Source organism: Seriola aureovittata, chromosome 3 (assembly GCF_021018895.1).
Source record: "Seriola aureovittata isolate HTS-2021-v1 ecotype China chromosome 3, ASM2101889v1, whole genome shotgun sequence".
Classification (NCBI taxonomy): Eukaryota; Metazoa; Chordata; class Actinopteri; order Carangiformes; family Carangidae; genus Seriola; species Seriola aureovittata.
Genome location: NC_079366.1, coordinates 5885347 through 5913230, shown reverse-complemented (window position 1 = coordinate 5913230; position 27884 = coordinate 5885347). Strand labels below are relative to the sequence as shown.

The 27884-nt window shown below is 40.1% G+C and overlaps 1 protein-coding gene and 1 long non-coding RNA gene across 3 annotated transcripts; one reads left to right on the top strand and one right to left on the bottom strand.

Moving 5' to 3' along the window:
* Nucleotides 1-569: 569 nt before the first annotated feature.
* On the bottom strand, nucleotides 570-12270 carry LOC130166109 (uncharacterized). The gene is made up of 3 exons (XR_008827102.1): nucleotides 9714-12270; nucleotides 5972-6193; nucleotides 570-1322 (listed from the first exon to the last, which is right to left on the bottom strand). It is a non-coding gene; the product is annotated as an uncharacterized LOC130166109 (long non-coding RNA).
* Nucleotides 3430-25620, top strand: LOC130166108 (high affinity choline transporter 1-like). Of its 2 annotated transcripts, none has more exons than XM_056371453.1 (9): nucleotides 3430-3800; nucleotides 12278-12486; nucleotides 12711-12824; nucleotides 13528-13683; nucleotides 18172-18320; nucleotides 19250-19393; nucleotides 19634-19787; nucleotides 19985-20202; nucleotides 21870-25620. In XM_056371453.1, exons 2-9 carry the CDS (start codon nucleotides 12303-12305, stop codon nucleotides 22410-22412), a joined length of 1662 nt encoding a protein of 553 aa, XP_056227428.1. In that variant the 5' UTR covers nucleotides 3430-3800; nucleotides 12278-12302; the 3' UTR covers nucleotides 22413-25620. The 2 variants fall into 2 exon arrangements, with proteins under 2 accessions (XP_056227428.1, XP_056227429.1); XM_056371454.1 differs by lacking the exons at nucleotides 3430-3800; nucleotides 12278-12486 and adding exons at nucleotides 15355-15404; nucleotides 17370-17440.
* The last annotated feature ends 2264 nt before the right edge of the window (nucleotides 25621-27884 follow it).

The window sequence follows — 27884 nt, the reverse complement described above, 5'->3', positions numbered from 1 at the left end:
AAAGCTATCTACATATCACTTATTTCTAAAAAACATTGGGCCTCATTCACCAATATCTTCATAAGTATTTTCTTAAATTCTTTCTTAAGTTATTCTTAAGAAAGTTTTTAAGAAAACTCTACGTCAGATGTGTTCTTAAACTGCAGAATTGTGCGCATCTGTGTTCTTAGATTGATGAATGCCAATCTCCTCGTAAATTGAAAGTGTGTGCCAGTTGGCCATAATTAGCATAGGTAAACGCCCAAAAAATACACTTAAAAGGACATGAGACTGAAGGGTCGTGTGCAGACACAGACAGAAGTCACAAAGACTTACGATACGAAAATCTAAAGATGGAGCACTGGAATCAAAAGTGGAGGTATTGCTGCAGGAGGGGGCGTTTTATTTTTCTGCATGAAAGGTGGCAACCTTCTGCTAATCATATTGGGCCTAGACATCGTTCTATCCAAGACAGAACTATCCTAGTTCATCATACAAGGAAAAGTTAATAAAAGCAACATTTTTGTTGTTGCCCACCCAAATAATACAAATGCCCACCCAAAAATGACATCGTAGTAACACCTCTGATGATTAGGATTAAGGTATTAAGGTAACCCCTCTTAACCAAACTGAATATTAAGATGAATATTGGCCAGAATTGAGCAAATACTCTATGATCATTTTGTGAGAGACCAAAGCAGATATAGAGTAGGGGAGTTGGTCCGCTGGTGTGTGTGTGCATTTGAAGCAGTGTTGGTTGGATTGAAATATCAGGCAGCATCTCATTCAGTCAGCTGGGGCTCAGTTGGTTGAAATGGAAAAGACTGATAATTGAGTGAACTGTTTCACAAACTCAATGCAGAAGGGGCGATACCCCAACTGCAGTTGTTTCATTCTTGTCATGCTCAAAACATGAAAACATTGTCTCCTCAGAAAACTGAAAACTTTGGACAAAACCAAATTTTAAATGTAAATGTGAATGAGTGACCACTGGCCACTAACAGAATGTTATTAGAGAATGATTCAAGAAAGAATACTTTCTCTCAGCTGGTACCATGATTCGAGATGCACGAGTAAGCATTGACTCTTGAGGCTTGATGGACTGTTATGTTTTCAAATATTTTGTGAACTGACATATTCTCATTTAAAATTGTCTTTCTTAAAAGGCCATTACAAAATATCAGACTTAGTATCTCTTATGGTCAATATTTTTATACTTTTATTTACACATAGTTTTACACTTGTATTTATGTTATCATTTAGTCTGTCTTCCTGTGGCTTGAAGTGGTCCCCATTTGTCCTGTGGGGTGGGGTAGCTCATCAACAACTTTGTACTTCTGTTTCTGAGGATTAAAAAGGGATGTGATTGGCTTTCGCCTGGGTGTCGCTTGCATTGTATCAGAGGATATTTGCATAGAGTTGAGATTTTCTCAATTTACTCCTTTTTAATCCCCTTATGTGTCCCATTCATTCCCACAATCAATACTAGCCTATCAGTGTCTGTATGTGTGAATGGCCTGTAATAGTAATAATGATTATCTTTTAAACAGATCATTTTTAACCATGATTACCTCTATTATTATTATTACTACATAGTAATGAAAGTAATACAAAGTCATAAAAATACTTCATATACCTTGAGGTACTGAATGAATTGCACCCACTTCACCCACTGAGTGAAATTTTCCCCTACAGCTGGGACTATAGTTGCAGGCACAGTTCCAGGGTCTAGAACAGAGAGATGGGGACAAGACCCTGCCAACATTTTTATTTTGACAGGGAATAGTGGAACCCATCTGGAACTCATTGGGAACCAGTCCTGTCTGCTAGTCAGTGTGAGGGAAGAGAGAGAGAGAGAGGAGGGCCTGGAGGTGTGTAAAGAAATACATGCAAAGTGATAAACTAACAGGTAGAGAGACGTGCAAAGAGCAAGCTAAGCAAATTAAAACTTCAGAACTTGCAAGTCATCTTAGAAGGGGACTGGGTAGTCATATAGCATGAGCATTTTACACACACACACACATGCTCTGAAAGAGGACTCTTAAAGGGACAGTGTTGCTTCACCTCTTCACAGCTGGTCTCAGTGGCGATTCAAGCTGAGGGAGAGAAACTTTGGATCAAGTTGCTTAATGTTTCTAACTGAGGGAAGATGAGAGTGGTTGGAGATGAGGTTGATGGTTGGTTTTTCCTCAGCGAAGAAGAGCTGGACAGGAGTTTTTTTCTTTTCTCTTTTCACTGCCTGTAAAATACAGGATGGTGGTTTTTGATATCTTGTGTTCTACAAAGATGTTTTTGTTAGTGTGATTGGCATAGTTTTCATTTTGACAACTATTTCTATATGTTACGGTGTTTCGTACACGTTGTCTTTGTTTATTGTAAAGGCTGGCCGCTGAATGCTTAAGAATATTGCTTCCCTGCTTCCCTGTTATGTAGAACAAGGAAAGAATTCACACATCAGGTTTGTAGAATGGTTTCGTCTTTCCCCACCAGTATGAGAATATGTGAAAACTGTCTGAAAATATTTGGCTTTGAGGTAATGTGTTACAAATAGCTGTCATTTGGCTTCACCTGGACCATACAAAAACCCCTTTGCAACAACATGCACATTCTGTGCATATAAAATACACTTATGTTCAAAATTATATCCTTTTATATTGATATATATTGCTCCTCTGCATATATGAGCAGAGCACTTTTATTTTGCTGTCTATATTTAACCAACTCTCATGGCTGTTTCTTTCTGTCTGACTCTTCCCATGTGATTTACTAAACGCTTGATACACTAAACCATATGGACAGAACAAGCAACGCTTTGTGCAAGTCCTCTGCAAAGTTTCACTTGTGTGCAGCCACACTCACACATGAGCACACAGCAATAAAACCAGAAAAAAAAAAAAAACAGGGGCAGCCTGGAGAAGGAGATGTTTTTCTCGAAGTATTGTGGGTGTGTGAGGATCCTGGTGGCTGGCATCTGTCACGCTGGCTGTGCAGTTGCTGTGAAACACAGCAGATAGGTGAGAGATAGGGAGGTTCAGTGACTCATGTCTGATATGTCATGTCTAGAGGGAAGTCTGCACAAAGGACAGAGTCTGACGACAGTGGATAGGAAAGTTTACTACAGAAAAAAAGGGTGAAAGAATGGGAGATTAAAAGCAAGAGGTGTTTGAGTAGAGAGAGGCAGAGCTGGACAGAGAAAAAGGGCTGCTGTTAATGAGCTGATCATGAGCAGCTCGAGGTGCCAGTTCCGCCCTGCAATGAAAGTCATCCTCATGTGGACCAAAGCTAAACAGGGGCTGGGTCCGCCCAGCACTCTCAACATAGCTAACTGGCTGCAGTCAGGGGCACCAATGCAGTCACCAATCAGGTGGCAGTAGTGGTGGCTTCCTTCTCCTTTGTATCCTGTCTAACCCCTCCCACCCCGTGAGGTTTAAAACCAGGGGAAGGCTGCATGCTGATTCTAGAGAGTTCCATCCTTCCTCATTGAACCTGCCTCATGAACTCTGAACATCAACTCTGACTTCTCTCCCTCTTCCCTACAGAGCACTTTGTTAAAAAAAAACTCTTTTAAAAACATTTTTGAAATAGACTTTTTTTTTTGTTGCCTCGTTTCAACCTTCTTGAGTTCAAGAGATTGAAGAGCACCTGTTGTTTTCCTTTGTGCTGCCCTCATCTCTCACTCTCCAACACTTTGGATGAGTGTCGCATGAACCTTTCTCCTCCTGGACTGAATTTATCACCTGGCCTGTTCTCTGTCTTGTGAGAATAGCTTCTGTTCCCTCTTCACATCATCTCTAAGAACTGACACGTACTGTTAACCCTAGGTATGTATTCAATCATCAAATATGCTAACATATGTCGCCTGTGCTCAGTTTTTCATTTCTTTGTTGACATTATGTTTACTTTATGTACATGTTTTTGACTTTGTGGACATGTTTTTTGCTTTAAAGTAAGTAGGGTTTTTTTTTTTTTCAGTTTTGTGTGCATGTACAGTATGTGTGTGTTTTTCTTTGAGAAAGCTATTTAAGCTCAGTCAAGTTGGGACACACTAAGTGGGAGAGCATGCCTGTCCTAGAAATAGCACTCAGGGGAACTGCTGCAGAGACAAATTGGCTCTTGTGGTTTGACTTCTTTGACTACAACTGGCTATCTTTGTTTTTTCTGTATTGTTTTGATAAGCTGTAATTTTCCACCGCACTTGCTCTAAGAATAGAGAAGCTACAGGGGCGGACACAGACTGCAGTTCAAGACATTACTGATTTAGACTAATGAAAATACACGGTGTCCAAATGTTTTGAGACACTTTTTCTGGTCTCAGACTTTTGAACTCAGCTGAATTTTAATGATATAAATCTTGTTTTGAAGAAATGCTGTGTTGAAAATTTGTAATGAAAAATCTGTTTATGCTGAGGCTTGTTGTCAGAGAGAGATTGTCATTTATTTTGAATGATATATCCCTAGAGGAGTTTTACATGTATGTCACTGTAGATGCAAAGTTTTTAAAATTTATGATTTACAAGTTCTAAGCGATGACTTCTTCTTTTGATTGGTATTTCCTGTCCTCACCACGTGGACTAAACACTTTTGCTATGTTTCCTCCCCTCAGCCTCTTATCATTCACTTCGTTTCCGTCTCTCTCTTAATCAAAGTCATCATCCCTGAGGGCAAACTTGCCCAACCTCACTCTGACAGCGCCTTGGGTGAACTTTCAAACTGAGCAGCTTCCCTCTAAGAATAAGAGATTAGCTTCAATTTGTGTTCAAATGATTGGCCTTGGATGTAGAAACTTTAGTTGCCCACTTAGGCTCTGACGCAATCATCTGTGTCCTGTGAGTGAAAAAGTAACTTGCAACAGATAGTGAAAATCCATCTTCATTTCAAGGTGCTTTTCTGTGTTTCTATCCACTCCTTTGACCTTTCAAGCAGAAATGAAATCAAGATGTAATTGTGTCTTCACAACTCAACTTCTCTGTAACGTAACATATGGGTTTTAAGTTTTAATTGTTCAGAATCAGGTTTATTGCCAAGTAGGGTTTCACATACGAGGAATTTGTTTTGGTGTTTTGCTGCATAACGATAAATATAGTAAGAGGAAAAAATATAAAGAAAGGTAAAGCAAGTTAAGAGAATGTAGGTGTGGTAACAACATCTTAAAGGTGCTATGTGTAAGTATTTTCTATCGCTACATAGCCAGCGTTAGTATTAACAGCTGTTTACTTACCACTCTAGAAGAAATGTGAGTTCAGCATCAAACTTTGCCAAGAGCTACCTTCAGCTGTGGAAAACGTCAATGTTAACTCATGTTTTGCTTCTATTTTTATTAGTTTCTATGACTGCAGGCAGACTGGACGCTACAGTGACTCACTATTGCCTCTTTAGGTACAAAGTGGTATTACAGGAGGGTTTGAGTGCTAACTTCAGTAGCAACACAATACACAGATGTCTTTGACATAACGTTAAAACTTTTGTTCCTTGCAGTCTGTATAATTTTAGTTGATTTTTGAATGTTTTAAACTAAAATACTTACATATAGCACCTTAAGTTCCATAATACTTTGTTAGATATTCGAAAACAACAGAGAGGCGGTAAATAATGGACTGCTGTCTCTTCTGTGTCTTGGTTCTTGTTCAGCGTATTAGTTTTGATGGATCATTTCCTACAGATCAAAGTTGGAGCTGTTCCAGATGAGTAATCTCTTAAGTGTTGCGGCACATAAAAGTTAAATTGTCCATGTTAAGACTGAAGCGAGGGGTGTCAACAAAGGAGATGAGAGGAAACAGACTGTTTTTTCATGAGCTCTATCTCTCTGTTGGTCCTCACCTTTCTTCCTCTCTTGCTGTAAAAGACAACAAGCTTTTGTCTGGACTGTAGGTCACATTTCAGTGGTGCTCTGCATCAACCTGAAGTCTTATAGCATGTGTTACTGTGCATGTGCGCAGACACGTGCAGACTTGTTGTGAAAGTTACCAGTTACACTCAGTTTAGTGCTACTTACCACTGGAGATGATATTGTCTGTGAACACTCTCTTCAAATCACAAAACTGCAGGGGGTGGAGATGGAGGCAGGCAGCAAACATGCAGTTGGCAGAGGAGTCGGTCGGAACGGAAAAGTACTGAGAGGCAGGGAGATGAGGAGATCTGTGGGTGGGGGATGGAGGAGGAGGTGTTCGTAGAAAGAGTGTTGTAGCTGCACCCATGCCAAGACACACTAATGCACCTGTGTGAAAGTGAATACCACATGGAATTTTTAGACTGAGAAAGCAGTCATGCCCATAGACACCGTCATGACAGGGCCAATCAATCCTGTGACCGCTTTCCCTCAGCCGAACAATGTCCTCAAATGTCATTAGGTGGTGTCAAAGCCTCAGCATATCTGTCAACACTATATTTATTCTAGAGTTGATGCACTGTAAAAGAAGTGAATGTTCGGAATGGTGACTTTAGAGTTGCATCGTGTTTACCTTATAAACCAGTACGATCTAAAATCTGAAACTTTGGATTTTGGTGGTTTACAATAATTATTTCTGACTGTCAATTGAATGAGGAACAGTGAAGAGACAATCGTGAGTTTGAAACTGTGACAGTGAATCCCCAGCTTGAGCAACACAGAAGTTCAAATGCAAATTTTTACTTATAGTCACACTTGAAAAACTTGATAATAAACCAAAATCCCACTTAAATAGAAACAGGAACTCTGTTTTTTAATGCATGGAGCAGCTCTGTCAGGTTTGCTTGGTGATGCTTCTGTCTGGCTGCAGGCAAATATGCTAGGAATATATTGTCACCTGTATAGCTGGGTGCACCAAAGATATTTCTAGAATGATGAAATAACCGTTAATACTAATATTTCAGGCTCAGACTACAGGAGTTTTGGGCTGCTTTAACCCCGACTTCCCTCCCAACAATTGGAGGAGAAATCTAGTCTTGGGTTATTGGGTTTGTTGCACCACGAATCTCCATTTTGTTTAGATCTGCTTCCCCTTGAGATGAGGTAAGGAGGTGAATTGCTCCCCCTGGCACGATAATCTTAATAACATCCTGTGTTGTTTGATGCAACATTATTTTAAAATCTTGTAGTGTGCGTGTTTGAGATTAGAGGAACATCTGGAGTTTCTCCTTGTGTCTGTGATGTGACCCGATTCGGAAATCGGTTAGGATTTCAAAACTCCTGTAGTTTGAGCCTGGTTTAGGCCAAGAATCTAAACAAGGATTAGTGTTGTCGTGGCACCTGCATTAATTGTTTAATTGATTGCTTTCAACATTAGACATGATTATAGAATTCTGCTGCCTATTTTGCAACCCTTATTTATTATAGTAGCTCTTTTTCAGTTCCTTTTCTTTGCAGTTATTTTACTCGCGTGCTGTTAATTTTTAAAAGCTTTTTGCTGTATTTCCTTGCATGAATGAAAGTTGAAAACTTTTGGGGCTTTGAGCAACTTTCTTATGAATGAGATTTTTTTCTTTTGTACCTTGTTTGTGGTTTGCATGTTGACAGATTTTTCTCTTGGGGAATTTTTTTTTTTTTTTTTTTCACCACAAAAAAAGAAAAATGTGACATGGCACAAATTCAAAAGAATTGTGCAGATATATTCAGAAGATTGGCCCTACCCTCTTGTGTGTTCTCTTAAAGTGCCTGTATTGTGTTCATGCGTGAGTCATGTAAGAAGAACTATGGAAAGTTACTAGGTGGCAGGTAAGCAAATTGCAGAAGCAGCTATACAGAAAAAATGACCTGACGTTGATGCATTAAAATATAGCACTTCTTAGTGTTATTAGACACACACACACACACACACACACACACATATCTCACAGGAGTGCTGCTTGTGATAGAGCTCCCGGCCACTCACAGTCTTCCTCAAGAAGGTGGGGAAATGTTTGTCACTTCAAGAGTGAAAAGCGAAACCTTGGTTTCTTCATACCTCTTTCCTCACTGGTGTGTGGTTACCATATGTCTATGTGCTATTGATATAAATTAATGATGTTCCTATTCACGGTTTCCCAAAAACTGATGGAGGCATATTTCACCTCAGGAATTAAAGTGAATTGCTCAGCATTTAGCATGAAGTTGGTTTCTGGCTTCTAGCTCCTTGGGTTAGGCCTTTATCCTCTGTTTTCTCCTTTTTGCTTACTGATTATGGTGCCACCAGTAGATTTTATGCTGTTCAGCTGATTTTGGATAAGTCTATAGCTGTTTTTCCAAGTAGTCACAGTTGCCAGTACCAAAATCAGAGGCAAAGTGAGCACTGACTTCTAAAGTTGATTCTCAATCAAGTACAAAGTCATCTATATATTTTTAGACATATTAGAAGTTTTTATATTTTTTGTAGAGATTTAGTAGTTACTAATTGCAGAGGTTGATTTAGTTTATGTATTGAGTGGCATTTTCATCGTGTTAAAGAAGATGTCAGCAGAAGTAAATGTGAAAAATCTCAATCTAGGTCATAGGAAAGCATGTAATTTGCTTGATTGAATCATCACAAAATATTTCTTGAAAACGTGTGTATTTGCTGGCATTTTCTGTCCACCTGGCAGGAAATGATTCATGTCTGATACATAGATTTTCTGATATCTCAATCTTCAACCTGTTTGCAGTCTTTTAAAAGGAAAACCCTTCAGGTTTTACAGAATTTATCTCCGCTCCACTGCAGTGAGAGTTTGTTGCCTACAACATTCATGAGTTGAATATTAACTTGGCTTCAATAACTACAAAAAAATACAGCACATTAATGTATGGCAACACGAATGTGTGAGGGAATCAGTTGAAATGGCTGAAACAATGTGTACGCCACAGTCGGTAACGAGTACATCCAGCCTCATTTGAGGAAAGGCACGTGATCCACAAACACTGGCCAGGTCCTTATGGACATCACATTCATCACACTGAAAGAGGAGCGCAAGGAAAAAGTGTGTTTGTGTGTGCAGAGAGGGAGGGATACATATAAGAGGACTTTTTTTCACCTCCAAATTAGGTCAATGGGCATGCATATCCATATAGAAGGACTCCAGACCTCTCTCTACTCTGTGAAATATCTTGCATACTGTTACAAAGAGGAGTGTGGGCTCACTAAAATAGTCAAGACTGTGGAAATCCTGCATGGCTGAAATGTACAGCTGATAATACAGCTGATTAGCATGGTAGGATGGTAGCATGATAGGAGAGCATATTAAGAAGAAAGGCAAATACAAACTGAAATTCACTAATATAATTATAAAGCTCCACTAATCAACTTTTTATCTTACCTATAAATCAAATGACTACATACAGTACACTGGTAATGTCAAATGGGCTAAGAAACACAGAGCTATCATTTAACTCAGTGGTGCTGCAGAGCATTTTGGCCTACTTTATCTCATAGTTTTCACTTTTCAGCACACTTACTCAAAGTTTGATTTTCACTGCTTTCATGTGCTTCATTTCCAGCAGCAACAGGCAGCTGTATTAATCCAAAAAGCTCAGAAACCACTGTATGCTACCTGCCCAACACCAAACAGCAGACAGACAAAGTTAGCTACTAGCTTCTGAAAGAGGAAGCTAGCTAAAGTTTAGTTAGCAAGCTAAAGTTTAGTTAGCAATGTTATTAACACACTGTTTGTTAATTCATTAGCCAAAATGGATGGAAGTGGATAATTATCCGAAGTGGATAAAAGATTGCTAACTGCAGCTTTAAAGGAGTTCTTTGTATGTTTTGCTGTTGCTACATAGGTAATGCTAGCATTAACAGCCGTTTACTTACCAATCTCGCCAAGAGCTTCAGCTGTCATTATATTTACAAGACCAGAGCTTATAATACCTCCTCTGATCAACGCTATTTCTTCAAGGCAGCCCCAACACTGCAGTGACTCGGTATCAGAGAGCGACAAGCTGAGCCAACTGGGCTGGCGCTAGCTGATTAACATGCTAACTTCATTAAAGGAAAAGAAGAGCAAAAATAAGAAGTTTACTTTCCTCTGCTGCAGACAGCTCTTGGCAAGCAAAGGACTGAACTAACTACCTTTCTTCTGAACTTGCAACATTTCTTCTAGACTGGTAACTAAACAGCTGTTAATGCTAACATCGACTATGCAGCAATAGCAAAACTTACAAATGGCTTCTTTTTAAGGAACTCAATTAATGGTGACCTGTTTTGTCCATAACTTGAGAATCTGCCAGTTACTGATGGGCAAATATCACAGGAATAAATGTCTCAGAAGTTCATTGGACTGGAACATGTCGTACCCACAATTCCTTCTCAAATGTTCTTTTGCTTTTACAAGCTTACAAAATACCAGCAGCCCACAGCGACTCCAGCTTCCCCTGAGATTGCATAAAGCCCTATAAAATTTTTTACAAGTCCTTGGAAAGCTTCAAAACATTAATGCTGTTGATTCTTTTTAGTGGTGGCTAGCTCCAAAAAATAAGTGTGTGCACTACCAGTTGTGTATCACACACTGCAGTTAATGTATTGCTTGCTGTCTGGCAGAGGATATTTCTTGACTGAGCACTGGTGGGGCATTAGACTCCATACTTGTTGGTTTGCAATTTGAAAAGGTTGCAATTACTGCCAGACCAACTAAGGATCCGATTTTTACAGCTCATAATACCGCTGTAGGAGAAAGTTTTTTTGTTTTTAAATAAACATGCTTTGAAGCCAACATGTTCATATCTGTAACATTAACTCAGATAATGCAGTATATTTAATGTACTCATATTTGATGTGTACGTTTTCCTGCAAAGAACTCATAACTACAGCTGTCAAATATATAGCTTCTTAAAATGAAGACTGTATTTCTACTACCATACCACCACTCCTTGTATTCTTGATACATCACAGTCCCATTAGCAGAGTGCGCTTCTTGGTTTTCTTCCTAATCTGACATAAAGATGCAGTTTTTAGCTCTGCAAAGGGGCTGCAAAAGTTTGCACAAGTGAGCAAACACACACACACACACATACACACATACACATACATACATAATACATACATACAGAACACAGAAAAACACATGGGCCACGTAAGTGAGCTTTTCAGGCTTTTGTTGACCTTGGCGCAGAGCTGACTCCCCCAATCCCCCACCCACTCCTTCCTTGCCGTCCACACACAAACACATACATTTGCCCACTACCCGTACTTTTCAGTCCATTCCTCCTTCACAAACATTTCCTTTTTTTTCTTTACCCATTCTCCCAAGTGGATATACATGCATTCTTTCTTGTTCCAAGTTTTATGATTCGAGCCAAAGCTTTCTGTATAACAGATGTGTTTTTCATTACATTGGGTGGGAGCCATGTCTTGTTTTTCACCATGAAAGGGATGGCTGTGTTTATGCTAAATAAGTTTCTGTCTATAATAAAGAAGAAGGTTTTCTAAGAAACTGCCTCACTGTGATATTTAAGAAAAAAAAACTAAAACAAACTTGTGTTGAGTTCTTCAGTTTTCCTGAACTGCATTAACACAGTTGATACAGCCTTGTCAATGTGCAGACAAGTGGGTACAAGTAGGTACAAACCAGCAGTTAAAACATTAACACTTTTTTTTATAGGTGCAAAGGCTTTCTCATATTTAATCCTTTTTTTAGAAAACCATCTGTCCCATACACAGTTACAGTAACTGCACACACATACACACACATATGTACGCACTAATGTAGCTCTGAGTTGTGTTCACTTCCCGATGTTTGGGGTCGAAACTCGGGCGGTCCAACCACTGAAGACGGGGGACAACATCTGTCCGCCATCTTTCTCAGTGCTGCCAAGTACTATGGTGAGACCACTTTCGCCTCTCTGACTCTTCATCCCTCCCTTCCCCTGCCTTCTTTTTTTCCTCCTCCTCCACTCCACCTCCTTTTCCTCACCCCATCACCCCGTCTGCCAAGCAAGTAGAGCCAGGTCATCCGAGATGCTGCTGCTCCTGTCTTTTTGGTTTTTTTTCGAACTGCAGCCTTTTTTCTTTATCCACCTTCTTTCCTTAAGACGACATATTTTCTTTTTCACCTGGCTCACCTTACTCTCTTCAGTCATTTGAATACATGCTACTGTTTTCTATTCATTGTTTATTTGCGCTTAATAGCTTTCTGCACATGATGAATGTACCTTTTTGTCAGAATCCTCTTAGATGACATTTGAATTTGTGCAGACTTGAACTCTTGTCCTGCAGTCTTAAAAAGTAAATGAGAATGTGCACTGTTTGTTTGTGCATTTTGTTCTGTATGTTGTAGTGATTTACACAACCATTGCAAACCTGTATTTCTGTATTACCTTTTCTATCTTTTAGCAACTTCGATCTTCATGTTGTTTTCTTTCTATGTTTCTATCCAACAGGAAACGCACACATAAGTAGTTGAGGATGGCTCTCAATGTGCCAGGTCTGGTGGTAATGGCAGTGTTCTACCTGTTGATCTTGGGTACGGGCATCTGGGCGTCCATGCGCTCCAAGAGGGAGGAGAAGAAGTGCACAGGAGACGGCATGGAGATAACACTACTGGCTGGACGCAACATCAACTTGCTAGTCGGCATCTTCACTCTCACTGGTAAAGCAGTCGGAGGGAGCTCAGTTTAGACACTAGCTTATCTATTTGAGTCTTTCTGTATTTTGTATGTTAAGTATTCAAATAATTTATGTTTGGAGGGGAAAAAAAGTTGCAAGTGATAACTGAAGTGACTGTTTGGTATGCATGAAATCCTTGGAATGCAAAAGCAACTGTGGTGTGACTGTCATTTATCTCCTTTAATATTTTTGTTTGTCTCTTGGCAGCTACGTGGGTGGGTGGAGGCTTCATCCTCGGTATAGCTGAGGCAACATACAACCCAACACTAGGCGCAGTGTGGGCTCTCATGCCTGTGCCGTATGTCTTGACCTTCTTCTTAGGTAAGTGGCACCAGTGACTCCCAAGCCTAAAACCCTGAATGGCACAACAGGCACAAGTTTCCTAAAGCTTCTACACACAGTTTAATATCAAAATAAACCAACTTCCGTCTGGAGCTTCTGTGTCGTTGGCCACTGACACCACTCCCGTACACCCAACCCCCACCTTGCTCCACACACCAATAAAAGTGTCGCTCACGTTAAAAATAGGACCATGAGAAATCAGTTCAGGATTGTAACTCGAGGCAACAGGCTCAAACGGCCTTAGATTGCCTGCTCCTGAATTGACCAAACTGACACACACACTTATCCATCTGTAAATATTTGCAACAGGTGAAATCATCAACGCTCAGGCCCCAATGTCACAATGGCCTGCGTGGTGGGAGAATAATGGGAACTGGAAACCCCAAAGTACCTGATCAGGAAATATAACACCCCCCCTCTGTTCTTGTCCATTGTTGGCCAAGTGGACCCATGAGTTCAGCTGAAAGTGTTTATTGAGTTATCTGAAGGGAACACTTGTTTTTCTTATTGTTCACGCGGACCTGATCTTTCACTCTCCCAGTGACTCTCTTCCTCTTCTTCCTTTCTTTCTCATTTGGGTTTTCAAATGATAGAAATACAGCCATGTTTTTTAAAATTTATTGCTTCATCATTTCCAGAGAGAGACGCTAATTTTATGGTAATCTCTTCCCTCTGGCTCCAGGTGGCTTTTTCTTTGCCAAGCCCATGAGAGAGAACAAGTATGTGACAATGATGGACCCCTTCCAACAGAAGTATGGGAACGTCCTGAGCAGTGCTCTGATCTTTCCGGCACTGGTGGCCGATGTCCTGTGGGTGGCACGCACACTTGTTAGCCTGGGTAAGTTACTTCACACTATAATTAGTTACGGGCACTGTAATGTATGCACACATATACTTATGCAATTATAGAGGCACGCATAGAGCTGAGTACACAATGTACACAAAAAAGTGGAATTGATATGTGGGGCTCTTAACTCGTTCATGCCAGCATTGTAAAGAAAAAGCATGCAGAAAAAAAGATATATCTATATATATCTATATCTCTATATATATAGAGATATAGATATATATATATAAAACATATAAAACATAACATTATCACCCCCACAAACTACAGCTTTATAAGCTAACACCCTTTAAAACAGTGAAGGCCATTTTTGGTATTGGAACATATCTTATTGTCAGCTCTTTTTAATTCAGTATATAAAAACTTACAAAAGAAGAGGTATTCATGGAGTTTAAAAAACAATGTGTTGCAATATTTGTGAAAACGCCTATAAAAAGAGTTGAAGTTGACTGTTCGCTAACTCCCTCTTCCAAACAGCGACTGTCAAATCCCAGTTTAGCAACTTTAATTACAGATGGAGGGTCTGTTAGGCTTTATGTTAGAGGAGAGTTAAGTTTTGAAGAGTTTAGTGCGTGTTTTTTTAAATTGAATTTCCAAAAAACAACAATGGAACAAATTAAATGGTGTGTTTATAATGTAAACTGTAAGTAGCATATCCAGCTATCTAGCATACCACCTACACTGGTAACTTATCCAATCTAAAGCTAAGCCAACTAACTACTTTAGCTTAGAATAACAGCTCTCTCCTGCTCTTTATTGGATCTGAATTCTGGACTCACCTCAGCCATGTTACCAGAAAAAGCATTGTATTCACTTAACAGATCAGTTAGTTTTCATTTGTAATTTCAAAATCAAGAGTTGCCAGCTATAAAAGTAAAGCGTGTATTTATCTACCTCTGTCTCAAATCAAGGACCCATTGTTTAAAGAATTACCGAGAATTTGTGGTGGTAAATCTTCCACTGTTAACATTGTGAGCTGCATATTCGCTGTGTGAGGAAAGGCATAGCCCAGTAAGAGAGTGAAACATATCCAGTCAATTAACTTAATAAAAGAAACTTTACAATGCGTCATGAACTAAGAGAGCTGTACCGTGCTGGGCTGGTATTTTATAGCAGCGCGCACGAGGAAGAAAAGCACACACACACCCCCCCACACACACACCCACACACACACACCCCCACAGACACACATACACACACACATACACACACACACACACACACACACACACACACACACACACACACACATACACACACATTTTACAGCCAGATGCTTATTCTTGCCAGGCGCAACAATAAGTAATTACTTCAGTGGCTTATTATTACTATTATTACATGGATTATTATTGTGTTGTGCGGACAAATGATTTAAGTGGCTTCTTCTGATGTGATCCTCATGTACTGTTCTATACATGCTACATCATTTGGCACTGTTGTTTACTGTTTCTCTAATCTGTAAGTGATTTAAGTGTGTGTGTGTGTGTCTGTCTGTGTGTGTGTGGGGGTGTGTGTGTTGCGCTTTAATAGCAGGTGCCAGTGAGCATGTGCTCTGCAGCGTGAATGTGCGTGGATGTTTATGCAGCAGAGAAAATGTGTATGTGTGTGTGTGTGTACATAATGTTTTCTTCTGTGTGTTTTTAACGCTGTTTTCTTTTCCAGTGTAATTTGAAAAAGGGGTTAAACATCGAGCAGCCTGTTGATTGTGAAAGGTGATCAATTATTCAAACTAGACTGTTGTGTTATTATTAGAAATTTCTTTCCATTGTTTGTGCCAAGGCTCTGATGGGTTCATAGGGATCAATGTTACATGCTGCATTATAATTTCATTTCTGTGTGTAAGAAGTTTTACACACAGGGAAAGGAATCAGTGAAATCTATTGACAGTGTCTGAGTCACTGTGCTGAAGCTCCACAAAAGGACTGATAGGGAGGCAGGAATGTTCCTGGGACGGTTTTATCCAAACCTATTAAACCAATATAGAGTCAGGGGAACCCTCGCTCCTCAGTAAAACCTCTTGTCGTTGTTTCTGGGACAGTTATGCATACATGCCTGATGTGTGCTCGGCATCACACACACACACACACACACACACACACACACACACACATAAACACTTGACACTCAAGAGAGAGCGCTGAGCATTTGACCCACAGGGGTGTTGTTGCTGGGAGACTGTTTATGTGTATGTATGATGTGTGTGTATGATGTGTGTGTATGTGTTGCATAAACTCAGCTTCATGGGCTTCCTGGGCAAGTGTGTGTGTGTGTGTGTATGCGTGTGTGTTTGTGTGTGTGTGTGTGTGTGCATGTGTGTTTGTGTGTGTGTGTGTGTGTTTGTGTGTGTGTGTGTGTGTGTGTGTGTGTGATGGTTCAGTGCCAGAAAGGATTTAACTTTTAAAACATACCTTACGTGCACTGTCAGTGTGCCATGTAGTATCAACACAGAGCCATGGTCAAATTTCTGCTGGGAAAGAATAGGGAACAGGACAGAAAGGTTGCAACTGGTGTGTGTGTGTGTGGTGTGTGTGTGTGTGTGTGTGTGTGTGTGTGTGTGTGTGTGTGTGTGTGTGTGTGGTGTGTGTGTGTGTGTGTATGTGTGTGTGTGTGTGTGTGTGTGTATGTGTGTGTGTGTGTGTGTATGTGTGTGTGTGCGCACACATGCAAGAGTTTTTAAAGTGGGACAAGGAGCTAAAAACAACACTGGGTATTTAGGCAGCTCTTTGCCTCTGTCCATCCCTGGTGCTGCCCATTAAGCCCCAGAGGCCCCTGAATCTCATTCCACTTTTCCTCTTCCTAAATTTAGTTCAGAGGGGAACAGCACAGCTCAGCACAGAACAGATCTAGTGCTATATCAGACCACCCAGGAATTATTTATGCTACAGGTTGCATCATGCCCCACCATAAGATAAATTACAGGACAAAAAACAACAACACCAAGTCCCTGTTCGATCTGGATGTGCATCCATACATATCCACGTCAGGTACACAGAGGGGTCCAAAAGTCTGTAATCGCTGGAAAGTGGACCCCACTGTAGACCCAGCTGAGATGGATTTCACTTCACACATGGCATCAGAAAGCATCTCGACTGGCCACATGTGGTCAGATTTTACTCTCCTGATCCACAACACTACACAAAACATAGCAGAGCTACACAGAAACAACTTAAAATCAGGAAGAGAAAGTTAAAAAATAAAAGTGATTAAAGGACTGATGAGACACAAATATGCTACATTACCTTGCCTTGGTGACATTTAGACATTTGTTATGTAAAGTTAACACTGTGCGTTGTCATTGTGGTCATGTATACATTCGTGTTGCTGACACCTCTCAGTAAGGATTGAGTGATTGAATCCCAAGGTGCATGCTCAATGGATGAACAGGTGGTTAATAACTGTAGTATTTACTTGTTTTAAGGGTAATGAAATGATAGGTTAGTCTGTTGTAGAAGAAAGATACAAAATTATTTATGATTAAGCAGATGGGATACATTAGGCGACAAAGCTATCATTGTAACAGATCAGATTTCAAAAATGTCAAACACATGGGGTGAAAGGTCAAGTATGCATCGTCAAGACGATGGGGTGGTTTAGGGGGTGGTGGGCTCCGTAGTGGGGTGGTCAGCAGGGTGGTGAGTGGCGATCGATGGTGCCGATCTGACACTTCTCTGTTTAAGGGCATTGTTGTGGTGTGGCTGCAGGCTGCGGCTGGGGGGACCCTGGCAATGTGGCAGAAGAGACGGTGAAGGTAGTGACGTTTTGCTTGCCTTGTTTGAGTAACAAGATGTCTTTTTTTTTTTCTTTTTTTTTACTTACAGCTATACATATAGTTTTTTACACATTTGTTTTTCCATTTGAAGAACACTTCTCCTCACCTTCATCTTGATTTTTTTCTACTTAATCAAAATTTGTCACTATTTAAAAGGTGATAATTCATCCAAGAGGGTGAAAAAGGAATAAGTTGGAGTCACAATCAATAGGCTGCTTCTGTTATATGTTTCTCTAGGGTTCTGTTTGTCATAATTTTATCATCATTTTTATGTTTTGGCTTTGATGCTTTTTAAACGTTTAAAACAATGCCACCCATGTTTAAGTGTAACTTTATTCTTGACACAGAAGACTACAGATGTAATGTTTTGCTCTTTGTTGGTCAAAGTGTAATTTGTTTGTCAGTGTTCTTTGAAAAAAAACTGCATTAAGGCAAATGAACAGTATAACAAAACAATGTCATTGCCTAGCTCCTTATTAAATCTACAGTAGAAGTACATAAGAGTGGATGCATGTACATGTGTGTGTCTGTGTGAGAGAGAAAAGATTTAATAGCAAAAGCAAGACAGAACCTAATAAAACAGTTAAAATATTACAGTAAGTAGTTGCATGTATCTGTTGCTACCAGCTTCTGTACATTAGAAAACTTGCAATGAGACATTTAGCCTCCGTCAGTCCTCCGATTCTCATTGCTCTGCTGTGTTTGTCCAGGTGGAACTATGAGTGTGATCCTGGATCTGTCCTACGTCTACTCCATCATCATCTCCTCAGTGGTGGCCATAATCTACACACTGCTGGGGGGGCTCTACTCTGTGGCCTACACAGACGTGATCCAGCTGATCCTCATCTTTGTCAGCCTGGTGCGTAACATCTATTGTCCCGTTCACACAGCGGCCACTGAATGATCAGTCAAGTATGAGTTTAACAGAGGTACCTGGTACCTTATTAACTATGCCAGCTGATTGGATTACCTGCTAAATTAAAGCATTACTGATTTGATTAGCTTGTTTGAGAACTGTAAAGTATGTCTGAAGTTTCACTCCATGTTCAAAATGGCTGCTATAATTTGGTTGTGAAATATGTGGTTGCATATGGACTACCCTCAGGGGCTAGCTGGTAAAAGGCAACTCTACCACTAACACCGCAGCCAGTTGGGAACATGCCAGTCATTCACAGCAGCTCTCTGTGTCTGTTGTGTATGTGGGTTTACTCCCATTGTCACTGTGTTTTCAGCACATTTCAATTGTTTGTGTGAGTTGGCCAGCTGCTTAACACCTAACACTCTGACTGTTGTACAAACAGTCATTTAGTCTACATACAGATTAAATTTAGAAGTTAATTCTTATCCTTAGAAACGAAAGCTGACAATCTCCCTCCTAAAATATTAAAGTTCCATTTGATAGCTGTTCTGGAGCTTTTGATCATATCACACGACTTTCGTTGGCAGACTTCTTTTTCATGTTGATTTAAAAGTTGAGCTTTAATTCTTTGAGCACTGGCCGAACTGCATCAGCTGATGAAGATTATGCGATATGATTGAAAAGCTCCTGAACAGCTACTAATTACACCTGATGGTGAGATTATTTTATCAACTAAATACTGATAAATATGGACCGATGAGAACTTCGTAAGATTAACAAATGTGAAATAAAGGCGCTTCAAACCGCTCAGAAACTGGAGCTTTAACTCCAGCTCTCGTTACAGATTCCTAATTACCAGTGTTTAACTGAAAACTTCCCGCACTGGACCCATAATCAGATTAGTTATGTCCTTGTGTTTGTGTATACAGTGGGTGTGTGTTCCTTTCCTGTTGACCAACCCTCACTCTGTGGACATCTCACTGACGGCCTACAACCAGACCTTCCAGGCTCCCTGGGTCGGCACAGTGGAGCTCGATGAGGCCGGCAAGTGGTTTGACGACTTCATGCTGCTGGTGAGGGGAGTGGGAGAGGCCGACATCTCCCAATGATGTCTGATACATAGCTTATGCAGTGTTTACATAACTCCTGCCTTCACAGCACTTAAATTAAATTCAACCCAGCAGTTAAATTAAATCATCTTATTTCATCAGATGAGCCAATAACCAGGCATAACAACAGCAGAGTCATGAGAGAATTATTCTTCTTGTCCTGTATTGCTATATCAACTGATTCCTGTCATGTGTTTGTGCCAGGCGCTGGGCGGCTTGGCCTACCAAGCGTTCTACCAAAGGATCCTGTCCGCCTCCTCTTACACCCAGGCTCAAGTGACCTGCTTCGCCTCGTCAGCCTTCTGCCTGGTGCTGGGTATCCCCTCTGTGCTGGTGGGAGCTGTGGCTGCGTCCACAGGTACACGCTCTTAACTTACAAGCTTAGAAGCTCAGGAAACAATCAGAATTTATATATTTTGCCAATCATTTCACTGAATTAAGATCTTTTTATCAGGTTAAACCCCCTCTTTCTCACTTCATTCATTTATTTGTCCTCAAAGTCTTTCAAACTTTCCTTTGGTCTTAATCCAAATATTCACCCGTGCTTCCTTCCAGACTGGAACTCAACCAGCTATGGATTGCCCACCCCATATGAGCGTGACCAGGCAGGCTCCATCCTCCCCATCACCCTGCAGTACCTCACACCCACGTACATCTCCGTCATCGGTATCGGAGCTGTAGCTGCGGCTGTCATGTCCTCCATGGACTCAGCTCTTCTGTCCTCCGCTTCACTGTTTTCCTCAAATATTTACAAGAACATCATCAGGAAGCAGGTGAGACTTTTGGAGAAAGATAATGATGGTACCAAATCTGAAGGAAACGTGGAAAACAAGAATCTACAACTAAAATGTGTTCTTGTTCTATAATTGAATTCATTTGAATATGTAACTTAAAGGTAGTTCAACCAAATAAAATTATGTGAATGCCACTGGCGTCAGGCTGTAGAGAAGGCAGGTACTGTTACTCTGCTGGTAGGTAACAGGTATTGTTACCTTTTAGAAAGACTAGTTTATCTGGTGCCTTATTTTTAGCAGTGCTAGTGATGTGGCTCCAGTGATGATAATGTTAGTCTGTCCCTCGATCAACCCACCCCAGACTGAAATATCTCAACAACTCCTGGATGGATTGATATTTTGTGCAAACATTCATGATCCTCAGAGGATAAATCCCGCTCACCTTGATGATCCCCTGACTTTTCCTTGTCATTTACTGAAATAACTACACAGCTGTTGGATGGATTGCTTTGAAATGTGGCCCAGATATTCATGGTGCCCCGTTGATGAATCCTAATGACTTTGTTGATCCTCTAAACTTTCTTCTAGTGCCAAAAGCAAGTCATGGTTCTCTTATTTTGTGAAATATCTCAACCTCAACTGGACAGATTGGCACAAAATCTTGCACCAGCGTTCATTGTTCTCAGACCGTGCATCCTAATTAACCTGACTTTCCATCTTGTGCCACTATGAGGTCAAAATTAAAATTTGCCCAGTACTTTGGTTTGATCTGTGATCAAATACCTGCAAAACTAATGACATTCCCATTGGCCTCAACTTAACTTTATGCTTATCGCTAATGAGCATCTTTTAGCATGCTAAACTAACATGCTTTAAACATTTCACCACCTTAACACCAGCATGTTAGCATTGTCATTGTGCGCATGTTAATCTGCTGATTTTAGCATTTCGCTCAAAGTACAGCCTGACAGTAATGCTAACAAGGATGCAGACTCTTCATTATGATTCAACTATTTCCTTATTTACAGTGTGCGGTGTTACAAATTCAATTATTAAGACGCTGGAACATCAAAGGTTTTGGCGCTGGCTAGCCTTGGTTTTTACCTAGTTCTTGTAAACCCAGCAAGTTGTTTTTTTATGTATTTTAACTGCGCATTTCTATGATATACACACTTTTATATGCTAAAATAGGAAGTCAGACTCTGGTTTTAACTCTGACTTGAATAATTGATACAAAATCGCTGGAGTACCACTTACAGTAATAATCTTTTGAAAATAAGTAATTCCTATAATGACATTCATTTACATCCCAAAGACTGTATCATTATAGTGTACCGCCTACACAAGTGGGGGGGGGGGCAACAAAGTGGCTATTGACTCCACAATATTGTACATACTGTACGCTGTGCCCACTGTGTCACACTGAGTGTTATCTGCTGAGTGAGATTTGTGTGATATTTACTCTCGTAAAACAATGGTCCATTTCATTATTTCAGCCCCAGGGAAGGTCCCATGTAATGGGCCCGTTCACTGCTGGTCTCTTACAGTGCTGTCACTTATGGACACTGTGTCTTTGTAAGGGGATCTGTTGGTCAAGGAGGCCTCAAGTCTAGACGATCCTTAGATCCTTTAGACTGTGTAACAAGGTGTAATGTGAAACTGAAGTCTCTTTGTCTTTCTTATTGTCATTCTTCTCGCTCCATCAGGCATCAGACCGTGAGATGCAGTGGGTGATCCGTATCTCAGTGGTGGTGGTGGGTCTGGCTGGCACTGCCCTCACCTTTCTGGACAGCAGCGTCCTGGTCTTCTGGCTCGTGGGCGTGGACATGTCCTACACCATCATGTTCCCTCAGCTGGTCTGCATTCTCTTCTTCAAGGTGTCTAATGGTTACGGCGCCACCGTGGGTTACTTGATGGGAATCATCCTGAGGATCCTGAGTGGCGAGCCCCTCATCGGCCTGCCACCCGCCATCCAGTTCCCTGGCTGCCGACTTGATGCAGAGGGGAGGCTAACCCAGTTCTTCCCCTTCCGCACTGCCATCATGATCATCTCACTCGTGTCCATTCTGCTCTTCTCCTGGTTGGCATCCATCATTTTCAACAAGGACCTGCTGTCTGAGAAGTGGGACGTGTTTAAGATCAAACGCAAGCAGAAACCGACAGCCAGAGCCACAGACGAGAAGAGGACCAACTCTGAAAACGAAGAAGCCTCTGCAGCCAAGCAACTACTGGACACCACCAGCTGCTGAGGAGGCTCACAGAGAGGGAGAGAAGATGGTCACTGGCTGGAGGCGGACATGTTTGTTTGTCCGCCAAGTAAGAGTTCACAGAGGGGGAACAACGGCAAAGGCGGGGCAGTAAATACAGATTCTGTACAGTATCATTGTGATTTTTTTTTGTGGTGATGACACTTAGGTCAGCAGAGTGTGATCTGGGCTCTCCGGTACCCTACTTCATCAGTTGTCTCATTGTTCCTGACACAGAATACAGTCAAAATAGACTCCCTGGCTAGGTTACCTTAGCAAAAACTAGCCATTCACCAGCATAGCATACTAACCCTCTTAATTAATATATTAATTATAATATATATTAATTGTATTATTATATAATTCATATATTTATATATTGTCATACATCACTGTAATAGAAGCAGTCCACACATAGAACCCAGAGGCAAGTCCAAACGTCAAGCCATTTAAATTCATTTCCATTTAAAGAAGAAAAGGTTTAAAGTTAAATCTTCATAATGATACAGCTTGTGCCTCCCACTCATTAGATATTCTCCAATAAAGATTGCACTTGTACATTTGTACAGATTTATACAAATATATTTTCACAACCACACTTTTACAAATTAGGACACCACGCAAAACAGTGAAGGGCTCCTTCTTGACAGACCGGAGACCAGACCAGTCCTAAAGACTACCGCACTGTGGCAACACTTTATGTCAAAAAGACACTCACAGGAGAACTGGACTTCATCCCAAAGGAACAATCTGTCCAGCATAACGATGATTAAAAATAGTTTACAATCCACGTAAACAAAATCTGTCTATTTTTCAGATTTTTCTTTCGTAAGAAAGAGTGCATCAGACTGTGTCACACACCCTCTCAGAAAACAGCAATGCAGCAAGCCACCTGCTTGATCCTTTTATTTGATAATCATTAATCAGCCCGGCCGGCAGGAAATGCATTTCACGGCGAAGCACTGCACGTGAAGTGTGCTTAGCTTCTCTTTCAGTGTGAACGTCTGCAAATGACTCAACAAGCATGTCAGGGCTCCATTTAAACCAGAACAAAGACATGCTACCCAAAGAACAAAGAATGAGCCAAAACTCTGCACCCTGCGCATTTGTGACTGATGTTTTATTATTTAACACTTTATTTGAATGTGATCTGATTTCTCTTTTTCTTTCTCCAGTTCATCACAATTTCCTCTAGCAACAGTCCACACTCCCGACAGTGGTTCTCAAATTGTGCAAAAATGAATCTGAATGAAACGGTAATCAGAGTTATGTGAACATATCCAATATGTGAAGAGTTATAGTTACATTCACAGTGAAACTTTTACCTCCATCTGTCAAATACTGCTCAGTCAACACCAGCAAGTTTAAGATTTTTTTTTTCACTACACTGTGACTTTGTTTGAAACCACCCAGGTACTGATGACTAAAGTGTCCCACCCTGTCGGGCTGCTCTGAGTTGGGTTGCAGTGCAACGCTGGCTTTGTTGTGCAAGCAATAATGAAAAATCACAAACGGCAACCAAAAAACACTTAGACAGTAGTGACACAAACACTATTTCAGGCTTTTAAATGTTCAGTTTTTTTGTTTTTTTTTTGCATTAACGACTATTTCATTTTACCCATTATGTTGTAAATAGCGGCAGGGAGAGACAAAACTGAAGAACTCAATCTCCCAGCATGCCACAGTTACTGTAAGCCCATTCCCCTCATCTGCATTTTACTCACATGATAGATAACTGAATGTGGCAGTTGCGACTGCACCTAGAGAAAGAGCGCCAGACATCTCCCTCATTTTCCTCCTCCTCACCCATTCCTCACCCTCGTTTGTCCTCACCATCTGTCAGTGTGAGCCTTTCATTTTGTCAGTGATTTTTCTTTTTTTGTACGGTAAAGTTGTTGTTTTTTTCCTCTATATTGTATGCAATGCTTTAGTTTACAGTGGGATCATTTTTTCCTTTATGTGGTGAAAAAGTTTGCAGCTAAGTTTCTGATCATTTACATTAAAGTTTCACAACAAATTTTGCTCTGTTTTATGATTAGATTTTATTAAAGAACAGACTGTTCAATTGACCCTTGTGGTTTGTAATATATGTTCTGTTGTACTGAGCCTCTATAGTAGTTTGTTGTGCAAAGAGATTCTTGCTAATGAGTGACAGTCAAAAATAGTTCCTCTATCATACTGTTGCCTTTTAATATCACTGGAAACTGGTTTCACTCCGCTGTCAATGGTTACTTGCTGCACATTGTAAAATGGGTGTATACTCTAGTCACTGTTTAAATACCTCATGGAGTGGTAATGTTGGCTTTAGGTATTAAAAATTTTAACCTCTAATTCTGATTTCTATCCTAAGCATATTGTATGAATGTCATTGTCCAAAGAATGATCGCACGCAGAACAAACTCTCAAAAAAGGACGCATGCAGGATGCAATGCATGTATCTTTTTTTTATATGTATGATTGTGATTTCTACCTGTATTATACTCTTGTACTGTACAGTCTGATCATGATTTGTATATTTACACTTTATTTTTTATCAGTTATTTGCTATGCATTGACTAGAAGAAAAAACACAAATGTATTTTATCTCAAGTTAGCAACGTTTTAAAGTCAAATAAATTCAACTTCAATTTTGCAGCACATCCGGTGTATTATCACTTCCACACGTTTAAATCCATTTGTGTCAAACGTGTGTTGCACACATATTACAGGAAAAACATGTTACATGCCTATGAGTTAAAGTAATGGCCAATTGGAATGAGCACTCCTGCCCAAAAAAACAAAAAGCTCAGATAATGTCATGATTCCATGGAAGAAAAACTTGCAGTTGTTAGTAAGCTGTCCACAATATAGTGAAAGATAGCAACGCCTTAATAATGGAGCATAAGTATATTGTCATCTGTCCATTTCATTACTTTTTGAGCAGAAATATTTTATTTTCCATGTTTGGTTTAGTCAAACAACATTTATGAAATACTGGACAGTTGTTAGTCTTATAATATAAAGTAGGTAGTGAGTTCTACATTGTATTTTCCCCTAATATGTGTTTGGTTTTATACTATTATGCATGTTGATTTTCATTAACTGCGTTGTTTGTATACTGAACTTTCATGAAGGCTGTTCTCTCTTGCCACTTGGTAAGGTCCTACTTTGTAATCAATTAATGTCAATCCCCATGGGGTGATGTTCTCTCAGAATAAAAGCTGAAACCAAATGTTTGAGTCTTGTCAGTCAGTCATGAACTTTCCAGGAAATGTTTTACTCACATTTCAAGGTCTCCCAGTCTGCATATATACGACAGGTTTTTCAAACATTTAGAGAATATTAAATGTTTTGCAAGCTGCTCGGATAATATGAATCCAATAGCCGAACAGAATAAAAAACAGTTTGGTAAATGATGAGCTTTAAACTGTGTGTAGTCAGATACTGGTCCCTTATGACAATTTAGAGGAAGTTTTACTTTATCGTCCTATTAATAAAACTTTGTTGTTGGTTTAATAGTATTGTCTGGAAATAGTTCACTTTTTTGGCCCTTGTCCAACCATTCAAAGCCATCAGGCTGAGCTTCTCCCAGGAGATGTACAGCTCATACATTCTGGGTTGAAGGGTTAATTGTATTTGACTAGTTTTTTGGGTTATTCTTCCGCATGTTGTTCACATTCTCATGAACACGATATCTCAGTAATGCCTTGGGGGAGTTTCTTCAGATTTGGCACAAATGTTCACTGGGTCTCCATGATGAACTGATTCAAATTTAGTAAACAGTCAAAGGTCAAAGATCACTGTGACCTCACTGAACACGTTTATACGCTAATTATAGCACAAAAGTCTAAATACGATAAAATGATGAGGTAATGACTGTGTTTCTCACTTAATTCATACATGTCAAATAGTGATAACTTTCATTTTGTCCAAAAATATACGCGTTTATTAATTTAATTCAAAGTTGTCACTACATGGAAGTAGTTACACCTATGAGTCTGGACAGACATGGATGTAAACTGCAACTTGACTGGTTGGTGGAGGCGTACAAACACAATGTGGTAATTCTATTTAAGTAAAATGATCCCAGTGTTGAAAATGTCATTAATATAACTGAGATTCTGTTTCATCTGGTTGTGTGGCTTTATGCAATGGCCTTCAATATACCATTCAAAGAGGAGCTCAAACTACAGAGATGCACAGAGAGATGCGAAACTAAGATGGGGAACGTGGTAAAAATTATACCTGATGAGTGTCAATGTGTTACCATTGTCACTGTGAGCATGTTAGCCTGCTGAAGTTAGCATTCAAAGCACCACTGTGCCAAAGAACAGCCTCACAGAGCTGCGAGCATGGATATAGACACAGTAGAAATGTACCATCAGCACTGCAGTGGTGTGAGACAGCACGTTAGGGAGAGGAGTTGGTTTTTTTTTTACTGCAAACCCCAGGAGAGTAGCAGCTCCTATATATACCATGTTTTATTTTACTTCTATTTTGAGAATTGAGTTTTGCTTTGACAGTCCAGATATAAATATAAACTGTGGTTCACACCAGAGCAGTCCATACACCACATTTCAGAAGCTGGTGTTAAATCCTCACTATGAAGGCACATGGTCCAAGGCAAAACCTTTATGTTACGTCTGCGGCGACACCTTCGACCACAAGTAAAATAACTTACTGAGAGTTCCTGCTCTCACAACTGGTGCTTCTGTTTACTTCTGCAAACACACAGAGCAGCAGTCAACAGCAGATCAGTGATGGTGCCTCAGTGTTGTAGCTCTGTTCTCCAGCACAACATGGAGAAGTGAATGAGGTTAAATTTGCTGACTTCCCACTTAAAAGAATAATTCAACATTTTGGGGAATATTTTCATTCTCCCTCTCTTGCAGACTGAGATGACAGGACCGATTCTACTCCCGTGACTGTATGATCAGTATGAAGTTACAGCCAGCAGCTGGTTAGCTTAGCTTAGACAGGATACAAGGAAACCTGCTATCCTGGGTTTGTGCCATGGTTTTAGTATAGATTCAAGAAACAGGATATGATGTCTTAGGCAATGAGCTTAAGAGGTGGTGGTAGACAGATTTCATTGCCTGAGCCAGGACTGAGCCAGGCTAGCTGTTTCCCCTCGTTTCCAGTCTTTGTGCTAAGCTAAGCTAACCAACTGCTGCCTGTAGTGGTATCAATTGTCTCATTTTACTATCAACAAGAGAGAAAATAAGCATATTTGCCAAAATGTCTAACAATTCAGTCAAAGGCAGATTGAAGGCTAAACAAAGAAGCCTTTTTAATGCTGTCAACCCAATGGTTTAGAAAATCTGTATTTAGAATTTAAGTAGAATTTAAACACAGCAACAGATCAAAGATGGAAAGAAAGTAAACTTTAGGAAATTACTAACAGAAAAGAAAAAAAGAACAAACAATATTTTTGAATTTTTCATCCAACATGAAAAATGTTATATTCAGTAGGCTTCCCACTGTTGCAGATGCCTT

Coding starts and splice junctions, on each gene's coding strand:
- LOC130166108 (XM_056371453.1), top strand. CDS start 12,303: ATGGCTCTCAATGTGCCAGGTCTGGTGGTAATGGCAGTGTTCTACCTG. Junction 19,394..19,633: donor TTGACGACTTCATGCTGCTG/GTGAGGGGAGTG, acceptor TGTTTGTGCCAG/GCGCTGGGCGGCTTGGCCTA. Junction 20,203..21,869: donor AGAACATCATCAGGAAGCAG/GTGAGACTTTTG, acceptor TCGCTCCATCAG/GCATCAGACCGTGAGATGCA.